The sequence below is a fragment of the Dendropsophus ebraccatus genome, chromosome 10 (genome assembly GCF_027789765.1).
Source record: "Dendropsophus ebraccatus isolate aDenEbr1 chromosome 10, aDenEbr1.pat, whole genome shotgun sequence".
Taxonomy (NCBI): Eukaryota; Metazoa; Chordata; class Amphibia; order Anura; family Hylidae; genus Dendropsophus; species Dendropsophus ebraccatus.
In genome coordinates, this window is record NC_091463.1 from 23637646 (window position 1) to 23661704 (window position 24059).

The 24059-nt window shown below is 41.1% G+C and overlaps 1 protein-coding gene across 3 annotated transcripts in view; it reads left to right on the forward strand.

Moving 5' to 3' along the window:
- Positions 1-24059, forward strand: part of BRINP1 (BMP/retinoic acid inducible neural specific 1) — a 156415-nt gene that overhangs the window by 123486 nt on the left and 8870 nt on the right. For all 3 annotated transcript variants that reach the window (XR_011364818.1, XM_069986567.1, XM_069986568.1), the window contains one exon: positions 15953-16175. Coding sequence is in view for 2 of the 3 variants with exons in the window: in XM_069986567.1 (XP_069842668.1) it covers positions 15953-16175 (223 nt within the window). In the remaining variant the exon portion in view is untranslated. The remainder of the gene's footprint in view (positions 1-15952; positions 16176-24059) is intronic.

Sequence of the window (24059 nt, forward strand, 5' to 3'; positions counted from 1 at the left end):
CTGCCATCACAGCCGGGCGTTCTGCGGACTATAGCTTAGTAACTACCAGAACTGAACAGAAAGTCGTCTTGTAGAAGGATGATTACAAGGTTTTCCCTTATGTGAGTGTCAGCTGGACGCTCCCAGCCTATAATCAACAAGCTCAATTTGTCATTTACATTCTTGGTTCCCAATACTGTATGTAGCGCCTGCCAAGTGAAATTCCAGGTTACAGTATACCGTCCACTTAAAATGCATTTTCTCAGCCTCCCGCTCCACCTGTGGAAGACGGAAGGTTTAGTTTTCCTGGATGACATCCATCTTTCAGGAGAAAACGTTGGTCGCCACTGAAGTGTTGCTGAAGGGATTGTAGCGTCTGGCTTATGTCCATGGTTCGGGTACAATGCAAATTATTGAGTAATTTGTTACTTTATGTTACAATATCTGGACACTTGTTCTCCAGAGAAAAAAAATAAATAAATATATATATATATATATTTTATTTTATTTTTAAATCAACTGATGTCAGAAAGTTATACAGATATGTAAATTACTTCTATTAAATAATATCTAACCTTCCAGTATTTATCAGCTGCTGTATGTCCGTCAGGAAGGGGAGTTTTCTTTCTAGTCTGACACAGTGCTCTCTGCTGCCACCTCTGTCCATGTCAGGAACTGTCCAGAGCAGGAAAGGTTTCCTTTGAGGATTTGTTACTGCCCTGGACAGTTCCTGTCACTGACAGAGGTGGCAGCAGAGAGCACTGTGTCAGACTGAAATGAAAACTCCACATGTTGCAGGACATACAGCAGATGATAAGTACTGGAAAGCAGGAGACTTTTTAATAGAAATGGTTTACAAATTAATATAACTTTCAGACACCTGTTGATTTAAGGAGGAGTACCCTTAAAACAAATGTACCACTAGGTACATCACTTTGGGTTTTTTACATGAACAGACAGGCACTGGCGTAGGGATGTCGGTGCTGTGGTCCTTTTTTGATTTGCCGCCTGATTCCCACATACAGCGTCGGTCTATTTCTGAGCACTGGCCCGTCAAAAAGCTCTGGAGGCAAACCCACCGACCCCCAGTGTGATGAAACCCCTCCCCTTTGGGACGGGTCTCCGTTAGAATCAACAAAGTCGTGTCACAGAGGGGAGGGGGGATCGTCACACTGGAGGCAGGTGGGCCTGCCTCCAGTGCTTCGTGCTGGGCCAGTGTTCGGTAATAGACCGGTGCCATGGGCAGGAACCGGGTGGCAGTTAAAAAAAAGATATCACCTTCACCACTACAAAGCCCTCTATGATGCTCCATTGTTGAGGACTTGCCACATTGTTCAGGTTCAGCAGGTTCTCCGAACCCAAAGTCTCGGCATTTGACTCCCGATGGTTGGAGAAGTTGGATGCCACCCTAGGTCTTCCAGGAAAACATGGATACACCCTATGGCTATGTTTTTTCAGGACTCCTTAGAACGGCACATATCTTCTCTAGTCACCGGGAGTCGAATGTCGAGTGTACAAGTTCGGAGAACATCGTCGAAACCAAACAGCTTGGCAAGTTTTGTCAGCTTTAGTTCTGACACCTTTCTATCATAGCCAGCATTAATTTTTCATCAATTTATGCTATAGTAGCTTCTCTATAGGATTGGACCATATGGTTTTGCCTTTGTTTCCCATGGCCATGACAGGTGGAAGCAAAGACAAGACAAAAAGGATAAACTAGTAAAAAAAAAAAAAAAAAAAAGCTGTATTCCATAGTAATCATGCTGGTTGCCTATAAAAAAAAAAGAAGGCCATATTCTGATAGGTCGCCATAGGCAATTGCTTCATTTTCCTCTTGTCCCAGTGTTGATAAATCTTCTTCATTGAGTTTTTCTCAGAATCGCCAGTTCCTGAGTCTTGTTATATATTTTTAATGGCTCCCCACATTGAAAAAAGCATTTAGCACATTGTGAAGGTTTCACCTCATTTATCAAGACTGTCTAACAAGGAAATGGCCTTTTGCCTATAGCAACCAATTACACCGCAACCCTTCATTTTTCCAAAGCAGTTTAGGCAAAAAGTGGAGCCCCGATGGTTATGGATCTAGTGTTTACTGCAGTGTTTTTTTATATGGATAGAAGTAAGATTGATTCTAGAGTACCATGTTGGCCAAATTAATAGAAGTGCTCCAAAAAAACTATTTATTTTGTTGTTTTGCCTTGCAGCTTAGTACGGGCATATCACATAACAGTAAATACTCTGTGTTCTAATGGAAAGGTTATTAACACTAATAATTTGTAAATTACCCTTTGGCCCATGTCAAGGATTTATTGCATTCGGGAGGGAATAAGTTCTATGTAGTGTTCAGTCATATAGGCATTGCCAGCCCTAACAGAGATGATGTCTTCAATCGGTTAATGCTGGTTTGTTATGTTTCTCTTTTCGATCTATAAGTTCTCCATTGGGTTTACATATGTCCAGGTAATAGGGTAATGCTTGAATGCCATAATGCTCAAGAAGACATCATGACCTTCCTGAGACGGGGCACCAAAAAGATTCCAGTCCCGGTAAAACCCCTTTGTGCCTAGTCACACATAGTGATTAAAGATGAGCGAACCCGGAGAACGCTTATTGGTGGGTGAAGAAGTTGGATGCACCCTGAGATTGCCTGGAGAACATGGATACCGCCATTGTCCACAGGCTGTATCCATGTTTTCCCAGTAGGACTGCATACAACTTCTGCAGCCACTGGTAATCAAATGTAGCATGCTCGGGTTGTTACTAACACAAGGGTGCTCGAGATTCGCTCAACTCTAGTAGTGATGATACGTATGTGTTGTGAAGATGCTCATAACACTCCATACTATAACCCACTAGACCAGGGATGGGGAATCTTCAACTCTCCAGCTTTTGTCTGTCAAGTCATGATAGGAATTGTAGATTTGCAACAGCTGGAGGACTGAACGTTCCCTATCCCTGTGTTAGACAATGCAGTCTACCCACTGTTCTTTTTCTAGGTTACCATGTTAAAGGGGTTATTCAGTGCTACAAAAACATGACCACTTTCTTCTAGAGACAGCCCCACTCTTGTCTCCAGCTTAGGCAGGGTTTTGCTGCTCGGTTCCATTGAAGTGAATGGAGCTTAATTGCAAACCGCACCTGAAATGGAGACAAGAATCATGTTGTCTCCAACTATGGAGAAAACCATTGAGGCCATAATTTGCTGCCATTACAGGCAATGACACATCTGAGATGTGGACGGCACTCAAAGCAGATACAAGACATATGGAAGAACTGGAGGAACAAACTAATCTAAGTAGATGTCACACATGTTTAGACATTCAAGGAGCGTATTGCAAAGGTTACACCTAGTGTTTGCTAGTATTTAGCAGCTTAATCCCTGCAAAACGTCTATAAAAAGGGCAAACGTTCACAGAAATAAAGCAAGCTCTTGTCCAATTCTCAAAGGTCATATGAAATTGTCTGCCACAATGTTCCTCTACATTAAGTCAAACAGCCCAACTGTAGGTGGTTAATTTACCATAATTGTTAAAAAGAAAAAAAAAAAACTAGATCTAAAATGTAAAAATGTGAACATTTTTTTTTAATTAAACTTTATTTTATTTTTTTTCTTTTCTTTCATTATTTTCCATCATTCAGTAACAAAAACTATACAGACATCAAGTACATAAATACAAATCACAACAATATATTATAAAACAACAATCAAACTAGTCCCCCCATATCCACCCCCCGCCCCTGTCCGCTGAGGGAGAAAATAAAATGTGAACATTTGAAAAGATTTACACTAAAAACAAGTAATTTTTGTAATATGAAAACTGAGGCATACACTGCAATGAAAAAGTATTAGCCCCCATCTGATCTCTTCTAGTTTTGCTCATTTGAATGTTTCAGATCATCTAACTGTAATGAAACACAAAGACAACACGAGCAAATGCAAAACGCGGCTTTGAAATGGTAATTACATTTATTGGAGATAAAAATTTAAATAAAAATAAAAACCTATGAGAAGCGTATCTGGAAACAGTATGAGAATTCATGGTTCCTTCAGGTTTGACGAGTTGTCCAGGTCCTGCAGAAGTAAAGCAGCCCTGGTCCGTCACACTGCCTCCACCATGTTTGATTGTCCGTATGATGTTCTTATTGTGAAATGTGGTGTTAGCTTTATTCCAGACGTAATGGGACCATTGTATCCAAACACAGCCCCTTCTATTAGTAAGTGGTCTGCTCCATACATTGCACTGCTTTAAAAAATTCCTGCTAAGGCCATGTTCACACACTGAGCGGCCAAACGCCAGAATGAATGATCATGAACATCAATTCTGGTCGTAGGTAGCGTTAAAACAATGGCCGTTCACAGCCGGACGGCCGTTGTATGTACAGTGTGGAAACATACAGCCTTAGGCCACATTCACACCCTGTATTTTTACAATAAACAACGCCCGTTATTGCAGGTTGCAACAACGGCAGCGGTTTATTGACAGTGTGTAATTACGAAGTGTAATAAACAACGACCGTAGTGTATACACGCAGTATACACTACGGACGGTGTTCTCTGCGGCCGCACAAAATAATTGACAGGTCTATTTTGTTGAGTGAACAGCAGCCGTACAAGATAGTCTGTGCATACAGTGTAAAGTATGGCTCCCGGCCGTACTATACACTGTGGTCTATGGCTAATTGAAGAGCGGGCATACCCGGATGTGCCCGCATTCCAATTCAAATAAAGTGATGTTCATCCGGCCGATACTACATTGTCGGCCAGGTGAACATCTCAGACAATGTGTGAACATGGTCTTAACATGACTTTTTTTTAAAGCAGTGCAACGTATGGAGCAGATCACTTACTAATAGAGGGGACTCTGGATACAATGGTCCTGTTACGTCTGGATTAAAGATAACACCACGTTTCACAATAAGAACATTGTGTAAAAGCCCCCTTAATACCTTTCAACAAATGTTTTGTAAAGGAGAACTTTGGCAAGGATATTTCTACAACGGGGAGGGGGGTGGGGAAACATAATAATGAAGCTATACTTACCCACCCCCGTGCCCCCGCAGTGCAGTGCCACTAGCTCCATTTAAGCCTCTGGCCTCTTGTTTCTCCCGGCTTCCTGTGTCATCACGACCCTGCAGGAACTAGCCAATCAGTGACTGCAGAGATGTCCCGCCTCAGTCACCGATTGGCTGAGCAGGCATCTCTAAGGATCAGGAACGTGAGCGGTGACGTTGTGGCGGCAAGAGGATGCGTAAGTATATCTGCTTTATTATGATCCCCCACCCCCCTTTCCTCTTTAAATTTGTATATTATGCCCAGAGTTCTCCTTTAAGGGAAGTTATAGATGCAGAATTCAGAGATCGGATAACTGGGATGTATTTTGGGCAGCAGGCCATTAAGGAAAGGACATTACAAGATGACTTTAGGTGTGAATAGGGTATTATATCAATGATTGGCCTCCTGTTCCTTTAAATGTAATCTTATGTCCTCCATTACTTCATGGCATGATTAAGAACATCACACGTTCAAAATACATGGGCTGTCTGGAGGCCTTTTTAATCTTCACTAAGCTGAGTATGTTTTATTAACCTGCTATTCTCAATAAAGAAGATTTAAAGTTTTAACTGGTTGGTGCTAAATCAATCGTTCTACAAGGTGTCGACACAACACTACATTGAAAACTGAGGCATGCTGATATTGATTATAGCCATTTCTGTATATCTATATACGGGGAACGTGTCATCAGAATAAAATGCTTATTGTTATAATCAAAGGGTTATCCAGGATTAGAAAAAAATAACAGTTTACTCCAAAAACAGCGCCACTTCTGTCCTCAGTTTGTGTGTGGTATTGCAGTTCAGTTCTGTAGAAGTGAACGGAACAGAGCTGTATTACCATGCACACACAACCTGAAAACAAGTGTGGTGCTGTTTTTGGAAGAAAGTAGCAATGGCTTTCTAATCCTGGATAATAAACCTTTAAAATAAACCTTAAAAAATAATTAATGCTATGTTTTCTAATATCCCTTATTAAAGGAGAAATCCAGCACGGGTGGGGCAAAAATTCATTACGGGCAGGGAGTGGGGGAAAATAAAAATGCCAATATGCTTGCTGTTCCTGGAGCCCGTGCAGGGTCCAAGAGTGGGACACAAATCTGCACAGGCTCTGGGACAGGTGAGTATAACTTCTTTTTTTATTCCCCCCCCCCCCCACCCCCTGCCCGTAATGAATTTTTGCCCCCACCCACCAGATTTTCCCTTTTTTCATATCTATACCTCTATTATTAGACTGAAGGCAGATAACACAGGATCTATCATTAGCTATAGGTGATAGATACAGCTCAAATTCTCTTCCTTCCTGCACAGTGACCTCAACCCAGGTAACAGAGCATGCCCACAAAACTGTAATATAGAAGTCGATCACATTTGCTGACACCAATTTCCTATGTCAATATGGTTGCTGCAAAGTAAATCTCAGATCTGCTTTGTTCAGAGCAGAGCAGCAGAGTAAGGTGTCTGTCAATGGGAAAACCAGTAAGACACACAGCACTATTTTTCTACAAAGGGAAATGAAGTTGACCTATATGTTTACTCATTTTACCCATTTTTCCACAATTTAGTCCATTTATTGAGCTGAGTTTTGCATTGTTTTCCCTTTTATTGCTACAGAAAATGCCATTTGTAAACCAGACTTTTTTGGGATAATAAAAAAGATGTTTTTCGAGAATTTAATGGTCAAAAAAGGGCCAGATTTTACTGAATAGGATTTATCATCTGTTTTCCATTGAATTCTATGGGATTTTAAAAAAAGTAAAAAAAAACAAACAACTATTATTGGGGCCTTTTTTGAATCGTAAAAGCACCACAAGTACAGGGTTAGCGTTAACTTACCCAAGTCAGAGGGCCCTGTATAGTGTTCTGCTGCTCCAAACAAGATACAAATTGGACAACAGGCACGTCACCATTTATTAAATAGAAAATTAGGGGAAAATTTATCAAAGAAGCAAAACTGGGTCAGTTGCCCCTAGCAACCAATCACATTCCACCTTTCATTCCTCACAGACTCTTTGGAAAATAAAAGGTGGAATCTGATTGGTTGCTAGGGGCAACTGAGCCAGTTTCACTTTACACCATGTTTAATAAATCTCTCCCTTTGGATTTAAAAAGTCAGAGCGTTAGGAGCACTGCCTGCCAGATCGGTGCTATGGGGGTGGCTAGTGCACCGTAGAGCACATGACTAACTGCACCTGAATTTATTTTCAATTTGTGCAAATGAATAAGAAGGTAATGGTTCTGTTACTGCTATAGCGCCACCTGTGGGCGAATTTTTGAATATTTATTTAAATAAAAAGGGAGCGCATCATCAGAAGTACCTGCGTCTTAGGCTATGTTCACACTACGTAAAACTACGGCCGTAGTTCTCGCCGCAGAACTACGGCTGTAGTTTTGCGGTGTGTGACATAGCTTGATGTTGAATGGGATCCCGGCCGGAGCGTACACACATCGTATGCGCTGCGGCCAGGATCCCATGCGGCAACGGAAAAAACGGACAGGTCAGTTTTCTGCGGCCGGAATTCAGTAAATTCCAGCCGCAGAAAGACCTGTCAGTGCACACAGTGAAGCGAGCTGCTCTGGCCGCTCGCTTCACTGTGGGCTATGGGAAGCTCTGATGTGGGCGCACGCTGATGCGCCCGCATCAGAGCTCCGCGGCTGGACGGATCATCCGGCCGGTACTTAAGTGATTCGGGCACATCTGGATGATGATCCGGGCACAGACCGGCCGTTCCGTGACCTGGCCGGCGTCACGGAACGGCCGGTCTGTTACGTAGTGTGAACATAGCCTTATAGTTGTCTCATTTGGAGCAGCGGAATATCCCCCTAGACCCCTCTGAGCTCGGGAAATGTAATTTTGCTAACCCTGCATATACCATCTCTTATTCTTTGACACGGTTTACCCATATGATATGTACATTGATTACTATTTTAGAGAAGACCCCCCACATACACACCTTGGAGACCAGACCCAATTTTGTGTGGTTGCCTTAAAGAGGATTCATGGTCCTTTAATAACTGAACAGGAAGCACATATACAGAATAACAAATCTGTTGTTGACAACCAAAGAACTTTGGATAGTGTAGAAAAAAAAATTGTTGTGAATGTGTTTTCTAATGCTTGCTGAAGCAGAGAAGTGTTAAAATAAACTTCATTCTCGAAATAATAAAATCTATATTAACACATGGCTTCCCCTAATTGTAACGAGGCTTAGATTGTTCTCTAACCAAAACCAAATAAGGTTCCAGAAATAATTTCTTTGTATTGCTCATTATGCTTATTGAATGAAATTTTTTGACGTAAGCTGCGAACAGATTGCCGCTTTCTTTCCAGAGATTCTTACGCGGCATTAATTAGGTATAATATGCAATTGTAACTGTACAGAGAGTAGGGCCGCAGATCTGCCACTAATGCAGTTATTGGTTTCTTAAATAACCCTCAACTTGGCAAATAACGTCTTGGTTCTTTTCCAGGCTGATATGTGAATGTAAAAACATATCTAAATATATATATCTTAATGGGGCTTAAATGCTTGTTTAGTGAATTGTGAGAGTAAATAATAACAGTGTATATATTTATAAGCAGTTGTTAGAGTCCTATGGGCTCCTTTCCATATTCACCAATATTGCTGGGGTATTAAAAGATATATTTGGCCTCCCCCTCCCTTAAGGCCAAGGCCAATATCATCCATAGCACCGCTATACAAAGACCAAATAATACCGCTACAGCATGACTATACATTACCACTACATACTGTTATTGAATAACAACTATATAGTGACTGTAATAATAGCATAATGTGTAGTGTTAGACTGGGGTATCTGGGGTCCACCAGAGGAAATGATCCTGAGGGCCCACCAATGAATGACCAGTGAGAAACAACATGTCAGTCAGTGTTAGTGCAGGTTCTAAAGCTGGGGGCCCACATTTGTTCCACTCACACAAAAGTTGCACCCTCACCCTAACAAAGTAGTTAGCCCCCTCTTTATGCCCTCACAAAGTAGTTACCCCGTCTTTGCGCCCTCACAATGTAGTTAGTCTCCTCTTTGTGCCCTTAAATAGTAATTCCCTCCTTTTTGCACCCAAACAGTAGATAACCTCCGTTTGTGCAGTTGGAACCACCTTTGTGCCCCCCACACAACAGGTAGAACCACCTTTGTGCCTCCACTCTGCAGTTCAGCCCTTTTGTCTTAAAAATAATCACAAATTCTTGTGTAAGAAACCTGCTCTGAGCAGAAAATTGGAATTATTCACTTGGTGTGGCAGCAAGGTGGGGAGGAGGAGGCCTCCTCCTGCGCCAAATTTATCATGATTTACGCTTCTAATAGACATCGACAATAGTGAAAACCTACACCTTCTCCAGAGCAAGGGTACGTTCACACTACGGAATACGCGAGGAATTGAAGAGGAAAGATTTCTGCTTGAAATTCCTTGCCTATTCAGCTCTGGCAGAATGGAAGCGGAATTCAAACAGAATTCAAGAGTAATTCAAGCGGAATGCAAATGTAATTCAAGAACAATTGAAAAAGAATTCAAGCACCATTGACTTCTATGGGGTTCCTTTAGTGGAATCCGCCCAAAGAATTGACATGTTTTCCGGATGGAAGTTCCACCATGTAAAGGAATGAGTGGAAAGCCCGTTAAACACAATATAAAATCACAAAAGTAATTTTTTACGGTGAGAAATTCTTGCGGAGTCCGCACGAAATTCTGCACGGATTCCATAGTGTGAACGTACCACAGGTTAGCCAGATTTACTAAAAGCCTTAGTAAATCCGGCACAGAGCACTCTCTTTATTTTAAGGTAAGAATTATCAATCAAACCCAATTCAAACTGCTAGAACTGACAGGGAAAGAATAGAAAAAAAAAATAGTTTAGTAAGGCTTGGGTCACACTTTTTTTTCCTTTGGAAACTGCCAATGCCATTTTTGGGCTAAAGCCAATTCAGAAAGTGAATATCAAAAGGAATTTGAAATATAAAAAAAAGAACTCAAAGAATACATAACTCAAAAAACTGCTGTGTATGACGCCAGCCTAAGGCTATGTTCACACTCATTAAAAAAAAAAAAAAGACGGGCGTAATTTTGATACAAAAATACTGCTGTATTTTCAATATAATAATACACTCCATTAAAGTAATGGAAATTGGATGGCAGTGCACACATCATATAGAATAACAGCCATAAAAGACTACTACTGTCAAAATAATGAACATGCTCATTATTTACCTCCTGTTTTCTCCCACCCATTCACAAATTTTCATTTAAAATTAGGGCCGTATTTTGGTATTTTATTACTTTACTGTGAGTATATATATCATCATAGTTTCTGCTGTTAAAATATCTAAAATAAAAAAAAAAGTAAAAATTAAACAATTAAAATTAACAATGATAAAGCTCTTGACAGCGTTCACATAAAAACAACCCTAACAGTACAATACCTAATTCTAGCTCCTGTCTATTGACATTGCATAGCCGAGTCCAGACAGTGATTTTCCATCTACCCCTTTCGCAGATTACATCTACATTTTAGGCTTAAGAGCATAATTTCGAAGATCTCAATTTGAAACAATTGTGGAAGGGAGAGGACAGCGGCTGTAAGCAAGTCATCTGTAATCAAAACATAAATAGAGATAATCACAGTTTAGTTCTGTGCTATAACAAAATCCTCGCGTCTTCTGAAGATTTGCAGGGTTTGATAAATATAATCCCACAGGGAAGAGAATTCAAGGAAGAGTAGATAGTTTGCCAAGTGAAATGGCAGAATGTCAATGGAACAATCTTCCATTCTATGTGAAGGCAGGATATTGCAATTATTTTTCTCGATTGCATCCGTATATTCATGCTGTCATCGAGGCACTCAGATGGTAGGACTTTTTTACATTGAACACTGTGTTTCTTCTAAACGGTCAAAATAATAAGATATAGTTATACCGAAGCTAAACTATAGAACATATGTTTCTATTTGATTCACCTTTATCCACCATCTATGTTTAAAATATTGCAATGTAACAGCTATGGATACTTTTGGATTTTTTTTATTTAGTTGCAGACTTTTTTTTTTTTTGCGCTCTTTGGCTTCTGCAGCTTGGAATCATTACAATACATAGAAAGCTGCTTGATGCTGTTCACTGTTGAAATGACCATAGTTCATTCCAGATGAACTCTCAGCAGGAGACCGAGAGATCTGAGATCATCCACAAAAAATGCGTGGAGCAGCTTACTGTGTATTGTAATGCATGTAAGGCTAGGTTCACACTGCGTTTTTGCAATCAGTTTTTTTCATCCGTTTTTTGCAAAAAACGGATTGAAAAAACAGATGCATTCGTGTGCATATGTTTTGAGCCGTTTTTCCATTGACTTCCATTGTAAAGAAAACGGATCAGTTTTTTTTAACGGGCACAAAAGTAGTGTCAGCTACTTTTTTGTGTCCGTCAAAAAAAAAAACGAATCCGTTTTGATCCGTTTTTTTTTTACAATGGAAGTCAATGGAAAAATGGATGGACACAAATGCATCCTTTTTTCCATCCGTTTTTTGCAAAAAACGGATGAAAAAAAAACCGGATTGCAAAATGCAGTGTGAACCCAGCCTAAGCTGCAGAACAGGGACGTAGCTAGGATTCATGGGGCTCTGTAGCATACAATTGTATGGGAGCCCATAAATCTTGTATGCCACCCCTCCCCCCAAACTTTCATAATCACCTGGCCCAGCACAGTCTCCCGGTGCTCCTTTGTTCTCCCAGCTCCTTGCCGCACAAGTAACATCACTCCTGCGCCGGGGAGCCGGGAGGATTAACACCAGGGGACTGTGTCGTGCCAGATGTTGCTGGCTCCTCCGGCTTTTCCTTCTCTCTTTTGCCTCTGTGACGTCACTCCTGCACTGCAGTGGTGGGAGTGGAGAGAGTGTGCACAAGTATGATTGAAGGGGCTGGGAGCCTTGCTCTGTCAAACACTGCACTGCATTTAACTGTATACACTTCTGATTCAACATGCATACAGTTAAAGGGCCAGCGTCAGTGTTTCCAAATGTGAATCTGGAGCTGTCTAGAATTCCAGATGCCCCCAGAGGGTTCTATGGGGCATCCATGTCAGAATTATAGGACATGTCCTATAATTTACGGGTCTATTTTCTTGCACCAACCCCCCTCAGTGTCCATACCCAATAGAATCCTATGGTTAAGAAAATCAATCCGGATAGATTTTCCTGACGTGTCCCTGGGGACTAACAGTGTTAGCAGTTTGGAATATTAATTACAGCTGACAGATTCACTTTAAATAAATGCAGGTGATTTTTTTCCCCCACAGATTCCTGACCACCTTATAGGCACATTTACTGTCCAAATAACCAGTTCCTTTAAATGCTTAAGATTAGTTCAGTAGTCAGCACTACTCCGAATAGGTCCACGGCAATGCATATACTGTACGTTACATACTACCTTTACTCCAACCAAAGGCTACAAAATAACGAGCACTGATCATTGCGATCAGCGCTCATGTAATGAGCCTTCACACGGCTAAATTAATTGCTGGTCAGGCTGAACAAATGAAGGCTAGATCATTGGTGCGTCCCTTTAATTTCATCATTGTTTCTATGGGGTGATGCGCGGCCAATCCGACAAATTAAATGGCTGAGAAAGTAGTGTTTTCTTGTTCAGTGGCTGATCACTGGCCCTTTTACACATGACAATTATCTGGAACCAGCAGTTCTATGAAAGCTAACTCAGCTGATCAACGGCCAATGTAGAAGACATAAGTCAGCATTTATAATATCAAGGAATGGCATGGTCTACAGCTCAATAGGTTGCACTATTGTATCCAGTGATTTCCAATTCAGTTTTTTAAACCTTAGGCCGCATTCACACGTTCCGTGTTCTGCACGGAACGCAGAAGTGGAATGCATGTAACGGACTTCTTCCCCGCTACACTCCTGGTTTTGGTTGCAATATGAGGACCAAAATACTGAGCAGAAATACTGTGTGTGAACATAGCCTTACCCCAGAAATACAGCTCTAAAGTCTTGGCCACTAGGTGTCTCATTTCTCTGCAGTGTGACGATTGCCTGTTGTTAGGGGAAATTTGTCTCTAGTATAAACTAGATTGGGATAAATTGTCAGGGCGGGTTTACCATGTGATATGTGCCAGAGCCTGGGTTGTCCAGCAAGGCAACACTGCCCCTGGAAGGTAAATCAAGGCTTACCTCTCACCTATGACCACACGTAAAGCTCAGGTCAGCTGTTCCTTGTGTAAATTGCAATGTATCTACTTAGTGCTGCAGTATACTTTCTCCCTTCCCTTTTGCGGTATAACCCCGGTCTTCCCGTTTCTGGAATATGTTATGATAAATATATCATGCTGCGGAACACTACCCCCTACCCCCCCAATCGGTGGCCTAAGTGTGTGTGTGGGGGATTTGTGCGCAAAATATGGTTAAAACGTTCTCTTGAGTAAACTGGAAACATAGGAAGCTCAGTCCATCTATCTATATTACTCTTATTAGATATTATAGTAACCCCTTCCTATCTGTGTAATGACATTTCATGCTAGAACAACACTTTTATGGATATTATTTTAATCTGATAACACTAACCCTGGGGTAGACACCATATTGCTATTGGATATTATAGCATAAAAGACTTTTCATGATGACAAGTTCACGAAAAGGCAAATGGCTCAGTGGTGTATGAGTTGGTGCATAGCTTAATCTGTCTGTAATAACCTAATTCATTTGTATGATTCGGCAAAGCCATTGTATGCGTTACCCTTGGATAATGACATCCTTTGTTCTGCTGTTTGAAAGGTAGAAAAGACATTTCTTAGGTATGTAAGTGACTGATTGTAGAGATGTGGTCCATGGGACTTGCATTCTCTTCCTTTGTGAGTCATTTTATTGTCAACCTGCTATGATGGTAGAAGAACCGCAGATGTCAAAAGAACTCAGAGGCAATGGTGTCTGCAGGCAATACTTTGGAAAAGGATGGGATGAGAGAGTAACATTTCTATTTTTTAAGGTAGCACAAAATATATAGGAAAACACAGGAGAGGATAATAGTATACTACAGGGGGACGGAGATAAACTGAAGGGTTGGACGGAAAAGTGGCGCATTCACTTTAATGTGGATAAATATAAGGTGATAAATGTAAGGTCCCTGGGGATGGGATAACAAATGTTCTAATTACATACAGAGCGTGGTGCATCTGGGTGAAGCTGGCATAGAAGAGCATGGAGGGATATTAGGAAAATATAAACTGAATTATAGCAGCCAGTGCCAGGCTGTTACTGCCAAGGCGACGACGATTACAGAATGCATAAAAAGCATGTGCATAGATGCGTATGAGGAAAAACCTAGTTTTACATGTATTTTAATCATTTGTCATACCAAAGCACCAGTCCTTCCGTCTTCGGACATAGAGACAAATTTGAGAGTGAGTGAAGAGTAAATCTGAGGTTTCATGGTGACTCTGGTTATTCCGGGTATTTTTTGTTCCGCTCAGGGCACAGTTAAATAGAAAATATTCTATACTTACCTTTCTTGTTCCTCCGCTACTGCCACCGTAAAGGTGCCTGTTCCCACTACGCAGCAATTAAGTTTCTTGTGTCAGTGTTGGCTCTGCCACTGATTGTATAAGCAGACAGGCACCTGACACATGAAACTGCTGTGTAGCGGGACTGGGCTGTGTGACAGCTGGGGGATGAGCAGGGTAAGTATGGGATTTCATTCATTTGGACAATGTGACATGTGACATGACAGAAGCTTGTATCCATGGGAGTCAGGGGGATAAGACCCCCATTGATCAGTAGAATAAAGAGGCAGAAGCGTGTAGCTGCATATACGAAGCTATAACAAGCAGAACATGGTTACAATAAGAAGGGACTTGCCAGAAGTCCCATAGGCTTCCATTATAATTCTGTATACTGAGCGTTATAGTCCAGTGATCAGTGGGGGTCTCAGCACCCAGACCCCCACAGTCTGTTTATCAGGTGCATTCCAAAAATTGTAGTTGCAGACAATAGCACAATGGCACCTGAAAGGGGGGAGGGGGGAGTAATCTGGTCAAGTGAGCAAGGTAACTTTTTATTTTGAAAGCACTCCAAGTCCACTGTAAGACATTTTAATCCTGAAGATCCCATTTAAATTAGGAAAATGTATTGCTCTATCATTTTATCTTATTCTGGATCAACATATTAAAAAAAAAAGAGAATGAAATAGTCTTTTTGTCTCCTTTTTTTTTTAACTTACCTGGTATTGTGTACTACTACAAAATTATAACCAAAAATAATATGATTAATTTAAGCTATACTTTAACAGACAACGTAACATATTATATTTGTTACAATACACGTTATATGTTTGTATAATGTCCTCCATCTACTGTGCAATGTACATTGTATCAGTTTCTACTTTCTGAACATACCTGCAACATAATAATTTTATGATATAACAAAAATTACCATGATCTATGTAGAAGTCCCCTAACACCACCGTCCATCCATAGTGGTGCCACCTCAAGATTAAACGATAGGCTTTCCCACTATACTGTAGCTATTGTATTTGCTCTGCATTATGCCAGTTACAGTAGGTTAGGCACATACCCAATTGAAAGCTTAGTGTACTGTAATTTTCACAATTTTTTATTTAGTTAGTATTGCTTCTTACCTCTGTTTATGACTTACTGAATATTACGAGGTCTATTGTGAATGTATATCATAAGGAAATGCCAATTTGATCTAAAGACTCTTACAATACTGATAATCACTGTTTTCGTATTGGATGACTACACATAAAAATTATTGCTTGTTTTTCTTTTTGCTGTTTTCATACTTTATGGCGCTCCGATGTCATTCGTGTCTCCATTACTGTCTTACTATGGATGTCTCCTCTGTTAGTTAAGATTGTTAATACTTCTTCTCTTATACCTCCGCAGATGAGTTTAAATCCTTCATGAGACGCTTACCCAACAGTCACTTTTTAAGCATTGGAGCCATTCACCAGCACTGGGGAAATGATTGGGAATTGCAAAACCGCTACAAACTGCTACAAAGTTCACTGGATGTCCAACGGCAAAAGATGCAGCATACGGCACGAAAGTTATTTGGCCTTAGCTTACGTTGTCGACACAATCCCAATCACCAGCTACCCAGAGAAAGGTAAACGGGTCCTACTGCTATACAGTCATTGCCTAAAAAATTATATGGTTCCAATGAGGTAGACATAAATCTACTCAAACTCTCGAGTAATTCGTAGAGCTCTTGTACTCTACGTACACTTGAATGTTTATGTGTTCTTAGAAGAGAGCGATCAACCTAGAAACAATAGGCTTGGGTAGTTGGAATCCAACATGACTGGGCCTCCCCTCTCCCGACCTCATCTGTGAGGGGACAGCCATGGATAAACAGAGGTCAGGGGAGAGACTGAGATCATTTCTTCCATAAACAGTGCCACTCTTGTCTTCAGTTTGTGTGTGGTATTGCAGCTCAGTTTCATTATAGTTAAAGGGGTTGCCTGGGATAACTGATCATTTGCAATCCTGCTGAGGCTGTGGGGGACATGACTGTGGTGTGTACTTACCTGTCCCGCTCCCCTGCGTCTGCTTCTGGTTTCTGAGCCATCCGCTCTCTAACACTGTAATGTTTTAGCAATATCTGGTAATGTGCATCTACCATCAGAAATGCCTGGGGGGGGGGGGGGGGGGGGGGGGGGGGGGACATGACCGTTATGTATACTTACCTGTCCCGCTCTCCGGTATTTGCTGGTTCCTGAGCCATCCACTCTCTCAACATCTAGTGATGCGATGCTCCCACCAGAAATTGCTGCTTAGCATAGATTCTATACTGTGTATGAAGAGCGACCATTTCCGGTGGGACTGGCACATCAATGGATGATGCTGAAAAGATGATATCGGTGAAGAGCAGATGGCCTGGAAACCAGCGGCCGCTTCAGAGCAGGACAGGTAAGTATACACTGTCATGTCCCCCACAGCCCTGGCAGGATCACTAATTATCAATTTATCCCGGACAACCCCTTAATGAAGCCAAGTTGTAGTACCATGCACCACCTGAGGACAGAGGTGGAGCTGTTTTTGGAGGGAATTCGCTCATTTTTCTGTGTTAATCTTATTTGAAGACCATGCCCATTTTTCTCACTGCTTGCCAGATGTCGTGAACAGAGAAAATAACTCCACAAATGTGCATCATCACTTGCAATATGTACACATAATAAATTTGGATCATTGCACCATTAAAATCCACCTCTAGGCGATAATCTGCGTGTTATCTCTAAGCAGGCAACCATACAATTGCATCCTCCATTCTAACAGTTGGCGGAGTAGAAGCAGAAGGACATATCTGGATCTCTATCTACTTTATGTTCCTATCTCTAATTATTCGAAAATTGGCAACTCATGGGGGGGATTCCACTGAAATGAATGGGTTTCTCTCCAGCAACAGATCACCTCGGGCTCCATTACGGCTCGTGCCGTCATCACCAGATGATTATGCTCACAAGATGCATTCCATCCGCTCTCCACATCTATTACCCAAACAGTAAAGCTCCATTTGATGACCACTTTTGGACACCGCAGTCATTTTTCAGATTCCATATAACACGGAAAAGTCCTAGCAGCAAATTTAAGGGGCACCATAGCTTTCCTCATTAAAGATAATTCATGTATGTGATTTAGCAAGAGATTGTGACCTATCCGCTTGTGTAATTGTATTAAGACAGGCTGCATGTGACTGCGCCTCATTATAATAACTTATGAGACTGAAAGAAAGCCAAAAAAATGGGAATTAGAAAGCCGTAATAAGGCAAAGCTTATTTCAGACTAATGCAAGAAAATAAATCAAGTTCTCTTCTCTATCCAGTCCCCCCCCCCCCTTAAAATAATTGAAGTCGTATTCTTTTAATATCACAATTTACTTCATTTCACTTGTCAGTCGGTTTAACATGGATTCTTTTTTATAAATCAATAATAATAGAACTCTGCTTTGATCTTTAAGCTCTAGTGTTTGCCCAACAACTAGAAATGAATATGTCACTGCTTCCTAGGAGATTCTGAATGCTGATACATTCTCCAATTAGCAAAGCTGAGGTTGAACGGTGATAACAGAGGATATATATATATATATATATATATATATATATATATACTGTCACAAGTCTTTTTCAGACATAGTCATACTATTAGAAGACTGGAAGGAGTGCTGACTGTATAGGTAGGAACAAACTGTATTAAACTTAATGTGTATGTGTCTGTATGTAGCAGAGATTTTTGTGTATGGTGATGTAGCAGGGAAGTGTATGTTTGTACATTGATGTAGTATCACTCTGTGTGTCTCTGAATATGTTAATGGAGCAGAACTGGGTGTGTAGGATGCAGCAGAGCCGTGTGTGTATATATTTATTTATTTATATTTATTGCTGCCACCATTGGCCGTTTCAAGAACTGCAGGACTTATTTCAGACTAATGTAAGTTACCTATATAGTGCATGCAGCACTAATGATACTGAGTCTCCCCTGGTATCTATTCTAAGGCTGGTTTCACACTACGTTTTTGCAACCTGTTTTTTTGCAAAATATGGATTAATTTGTGTGCAACCGTTTTGATCAGTTTTCCCATTGACTTCTATTATACGTTTTTTTAACGTACACAAAAACGTAGCTGACCTTACTTTTGTGTCTGTAAAAAAAAAATGAATCGTTTTTTTTATAATAGAAGTAAATGGAAAAACTGATCAAAACAGATGCACACAAATGCATCAGTTTTTTGCAAAAAAGCGGATGAAAAAAACTGATTGCAAAAATGTAGTGTGAACCAAGCCTGAGGCATGTTAGCATTAGAATGGACATTACACTTACAACTATTATGGTGCCATAGAATTGTATGGGTGAGCATTGGTTATTTTCTAAGAGTGCTTTTATAGCAGCCTATACTGTTGTCTTTAGCTGGTCTCCATGAGATCAGTGATCGTTTTACCATGGTGGTCTACTACGCATTGCTTCCACCTAGCCATAATCCTCCTACACACTGATGAGGGGCAACATCCCGAAACAGCTGTCTGTGGATGGATACCTGGCTTTGGTGTTTCTCCTGTCATATCCTTAGACTTGTGAATTGAGTTGGTTATTGACTGAAAGAGGCCACTTAATATGGTAGTTTTGGTGGTCTCCTTACAGGAGGCACCCCATGGCTATGTCTTTCCCTGGATGGATATCTGGCTGGTCCCGTGTTTCGAGATTCCTAAATGAGGCTCTGTATCTGTATATAATGTCATTGCTGCAGGACTGGAAAGGACAACTATATGGTGCCATAGAATTGTATGGGTGAGCATTGGTTATTTTCCAAGATTTTATGCTCCTAGGCAACTTTCTTAAAATCCTGACAACCCCTTTAAGGACGCAGCCATTTCCTCCCCCTCCTCTTCCAGCAAGCTGCATAAATCTTACTACTTTGGATGAGTAACTGCCAGCTGCCTTGCATGTGTTGTGGCAGATAAAGCTTAACTCTCTGCTTACAGCTGCATAAACCTTACTAACCTGAGCGATCCTGCACAGGCTGATTTTCTTTTGATGAAAAATATGGAGCTCAGTATAATCTTTTAATATTATTGTTTATGCTGAATGCAGCTATTCCCAATGTAGGCTTGTTATAGCCAGGCAAATGTTGATTATAAAGCAATTCTTCCTCCTATGTCTATAGGTGCATATACCTTGTGATTTAAAGAAATATTCCCATATAATATAACTAATATTCCCATCAAATATAATTATAGTTGGACCCATCAGGTTAAATATTCAATTACATTTTTGTCACATTAGCTAGGTAACCGACCACCACTCTGCTCTAAAAGCAGTGGTGTGGCTGGTGTAAATAGCTTTGATGTATGTGTATATCAATATAGTGTATACTGTTTAATATATAGAGATATAAATTATATATACATCATTCAGACAACTGTTTTTAGAGTAGAGTGATGGTCGGTAACCTAGACAACAAACTGTCAACAATGGGCGGGAAAGAACAGCATATCAGGGGAACGAGGCAAGTTTGCTAAATGATTGTTTCTGCAAAAGTATTTAACTTGATGTATCCTGCAAGTTGACCTTTATTAGTTGGGATAGTTGAGGAATATACCTTAAAAACAGGGGTGTCAAACTCAGCCTGTTGCAAAACTACTATTCCCATCATGCCTGGACATAGGGGCGTAACTAGAAACGGCTGAGCACCATAACAAATTTTTGAATTCCCCCCCCCCCGGGACCACAAACCCGTCAAGTGTAGTCATAACCGTCAACATTAAACTGCAAGTGCTTGTCAGGAGGGCACCTTAGCAGCTGCTATGGCCACTATGGCGGTAGCTATCACTGCCCAGGCATGATGGGAATTGTAGTTTTATGAAAACTGGAGGACCCAAATCTAACATCTGTGATTTAAAGCATTCTGCGCTGTATGATTTTCATGTGATGAAACATATGGAGGTAAGTGTGATTCTTTTACAATATAAGTCATGTATAAAAGGGTTATCCAGGATTAAAAACATAGATCTATAAGCAGTGCCACACCTGTCTTCAGGACGGTACTGGTATTACAACTTAGCTCTGAGGCAGAACTGAGCTGCAGTACCACACACAAACTGAGGACAGGTGTAGCGCTGTTTCCAGAAGAAAACAGCTGTTGTTTTTTTCTATTTCTGAATAACCCCTTTGATACTACCTTTCTGGAACATAGGTTTGCTATATCCAGACACTCATGAATAATAATTCTATACAAATAGTAAGATGGAATAAAAGAAAATACATAAATATGGAATAAATATCAGATAAGCTGGTGGGCGGTTGGACACAACCTTTTTGTGAGAGCTATCAGAGGTTGTGAGTATTTGCAAGAGGGAGGAGAAAGAAGAGAGAGAAGTCGGAAAAAGATAAAGGGGAGAAGAAATCCAGGCTGTAACAGAAAAAAATGAACAACCATTTAATACAGCAAAAAATAGGCTACAATTTTTCTGGGAACACAAAATCTAAAATTGCAGATGATTCTGATATCAATTCTGAAGAATCCCTGCAAACAGCGTCTGAGATGGCAACTACTGCAGGGAAACTGATAAAGGAAGAAGCTATGGAACAGATGCTTAATAACACGAACATCCAAGTGGATTTGAGAGAAATAAGAGAAGATATAAAAGAGACTATCACCCAATTAGGTGATAGGACTGCAAGATTGGAAGATCAATCCGATAAAATTTCAAAGTCCTCCTTATTGATATGGCTAAGAATACGTCAAAACTGCTAACAGCATTGGAAAATAAAATCGGTGACCTGGATCGGTCATGAAGAAATAATTTTCAAAGTAAGAGCAATACCAGAATCAATGACGCAAGATCAATTACTGAATTATATTTTGGGCTTTAGCTATTCTTTCCACAGCAACAGATGTTGAGAGTACAGTGGACTGAGCACATAGATTCCCGAAACCAAGACATATTGATTACATTCTTCCTGGAGAGGTATAGGTTTTAAGTAAAAGTAATGAAAGCAAAAAGAAATAAAAAGAAAAAAAAGAAAATATAATATTACAAGTAAGATTTAAAAAATACAACTCTCAGTATAACACTAACAAAACAAGAAAGGAACTGATACCAGCATTTACTATGCTATACTACGAAGAGCTGAAATATAAATGGGGATTTGCCTTGCCTTTAACCCCTTCAAGACAGAGCCCTTTGATGCCCGGATGTCCGGGTCAGATTAATGCAATGTTCCTCCCCGCCTTCTAAGAGCAATAGCGCTTTTATTTTTCCACCAAATTTTTTTGTGCCATGATCTCTAGTTTTTTTAAATATCATATTGGTGTAACAGAAAAATTTTGATTGCTTTTTATAATTTTTTTTTTTTATATATAATTTAATAAAATCAGCAATCCTGGTGCGTTTTTTTTTTTTTTTTTTTAATTCCGTTTACGCCGTTCACCGCGCAGGATCAATAATGTTATATATTAATAGATCAGACAATTCTGCACGCTACGATATGTAATATGTTTATTTATTTATATTTTTATAATGGGCAAGGGGGTCTTTGATACGTTTATGGGTAGGGGGTTTATAAGGGGCTTTTTAATACTTTTATTTAAAAAAAATGTATACTTTTTTTTATTACTCTTTTATCACTGTAAAAGATGCAAACATTAGATTGCATATACTGATCTATGCTATGCCATAGCATAGCATAGATCAGTGTTATCGGCGATCTATGTATAGAGCCTGCCTGAGAGCAGACGCTATACATGGATCGTTGAACCGACAGGACGGAGGTAAATAGCTTACCCCCGCCTGTCAGCACATGCTGCAGGGGTCCGGATCACTAAGTGACAGATGCCTTATCTGTTACTGAACACCTGCTGTAGATCACAGCGTTTAAGGGGTTAATAAGAGTCGGCTGCAGGATTGCAGCTGACTTTCATTACCTCCAGGCCCCAGGCATAGATGTGAGCAGGATCTCTATCTCTGCAGCGCTCCCGCTCACATCAGAAAGCCCCTGTAGTCAGGAACATATACATACATGCAGGGCCGTTTTAATACATTGGTGGGCCCGGTGCACAGCCCTCAAGAGTAGGCCCCCCTCTTCCCTTTCGGCACATGGTATAATGTACTGAATTTGTCCCCACACTGTATTAAGAGCCCCAATACATACAGTAGTTACCTTATAACACTATTTCCACCATACAGTGATTACATATTACATGAAAACTGCACTAAACAAAACAAAGATATCGCCAATTATAACATTACATAATACCGTCACACCATGACCCCTAACACTACAACCCTATAACAGAGTGCAGTTACATCCAGTGACTCACCGGGGGCGTCTTCTCCGATCAGAGTCTGTCACCTTTTCTTTTTCTCTCTATCCAGCCTGGGCCACCTTGAAGTCTTCTCCTGGCTGTGAATCTTCTCTCCAGAATCTGCCAGAGAAATATTTTAGGCTCCAACACATACAGTAGTTAGGTCCCCTGTACCCCTATATAGTAGTTACACCCCTCCGTACCCCTACATAGTTACACCCCTCTGGCCTCCATAGTTTTAAGGTGTCCCTGTAGTATATAGACCCTTGTGTGCTCCTCCAGTTATATACAGCCCTCCTGTCTGCCCCCCCATTAGTATATAGACCCCCCGTGTGCTCCCCCCAGTAGATTATAGCCCCCTGTGTGCTCTCCCCAGTAGTATATAGACCCCCCGTGTGCTACCCCAGTAGATTATAGCCCCCCTGTGCGCTATCCCCAGTAGTATATAGCCCCCCCGTGCACTCCCCAGTAGTATATAGCCCCCTGTGCGCTCCCCAGTAGTCTATAGCCCCTCTGTGCACTCCCCCAGAAGTATACAGCCCCCTGTGCGCTCTCCCCAGTAGTAAATAGCCCCCTTATCCGCTCTCCCCAGTAGTATATAGCCACCCTGTGCGCTCACCCCAGTAGTATATAGCCCCCCTGTGTGCTATCCCCAGTAGTATATAGCCCCCCCGTGCACTCCCCAGTAGTATAAATCCCCCCTGTGTGCTCCCCAGTAGTAAATAGCCCCCATGTGCTCTCCCCAACAGTATATAACCCCCCTGTGCTTTCCCCAACAGTACATAGCCCCCATGTGCTCTCCCCAACAGTATATAACCCCCCCGTGCTCTCCCCAATAGTATATAGACCCCATGTGCTCTCCCCAACAGTATATAGCCCCCTGTGCTCTCCCCAATAGTATATATCCCCCATGTGCTCTCCCCAACAGTATATAACCCCCCCTGTGCTCTCCCCAGTAGTAAATAGCCCCCATGTGCTCTCCCCAACAGTATATAGCCACCCTGTGCTCTCCCCAATAGTATATAGCCCCCGTGCTCTCCTTAATAGTATATAGCCCCCCCTGTGCTCTCACCAACAGTATATAGCCCGCTGTGCTCTCCCCAACAGTATATAGCCCCCATGTGCTCTCCCCAACAGTATATAGCCCCCATGTGCTCTCCCCAACAGTATATAGCCCCCATGTGCTCTCCC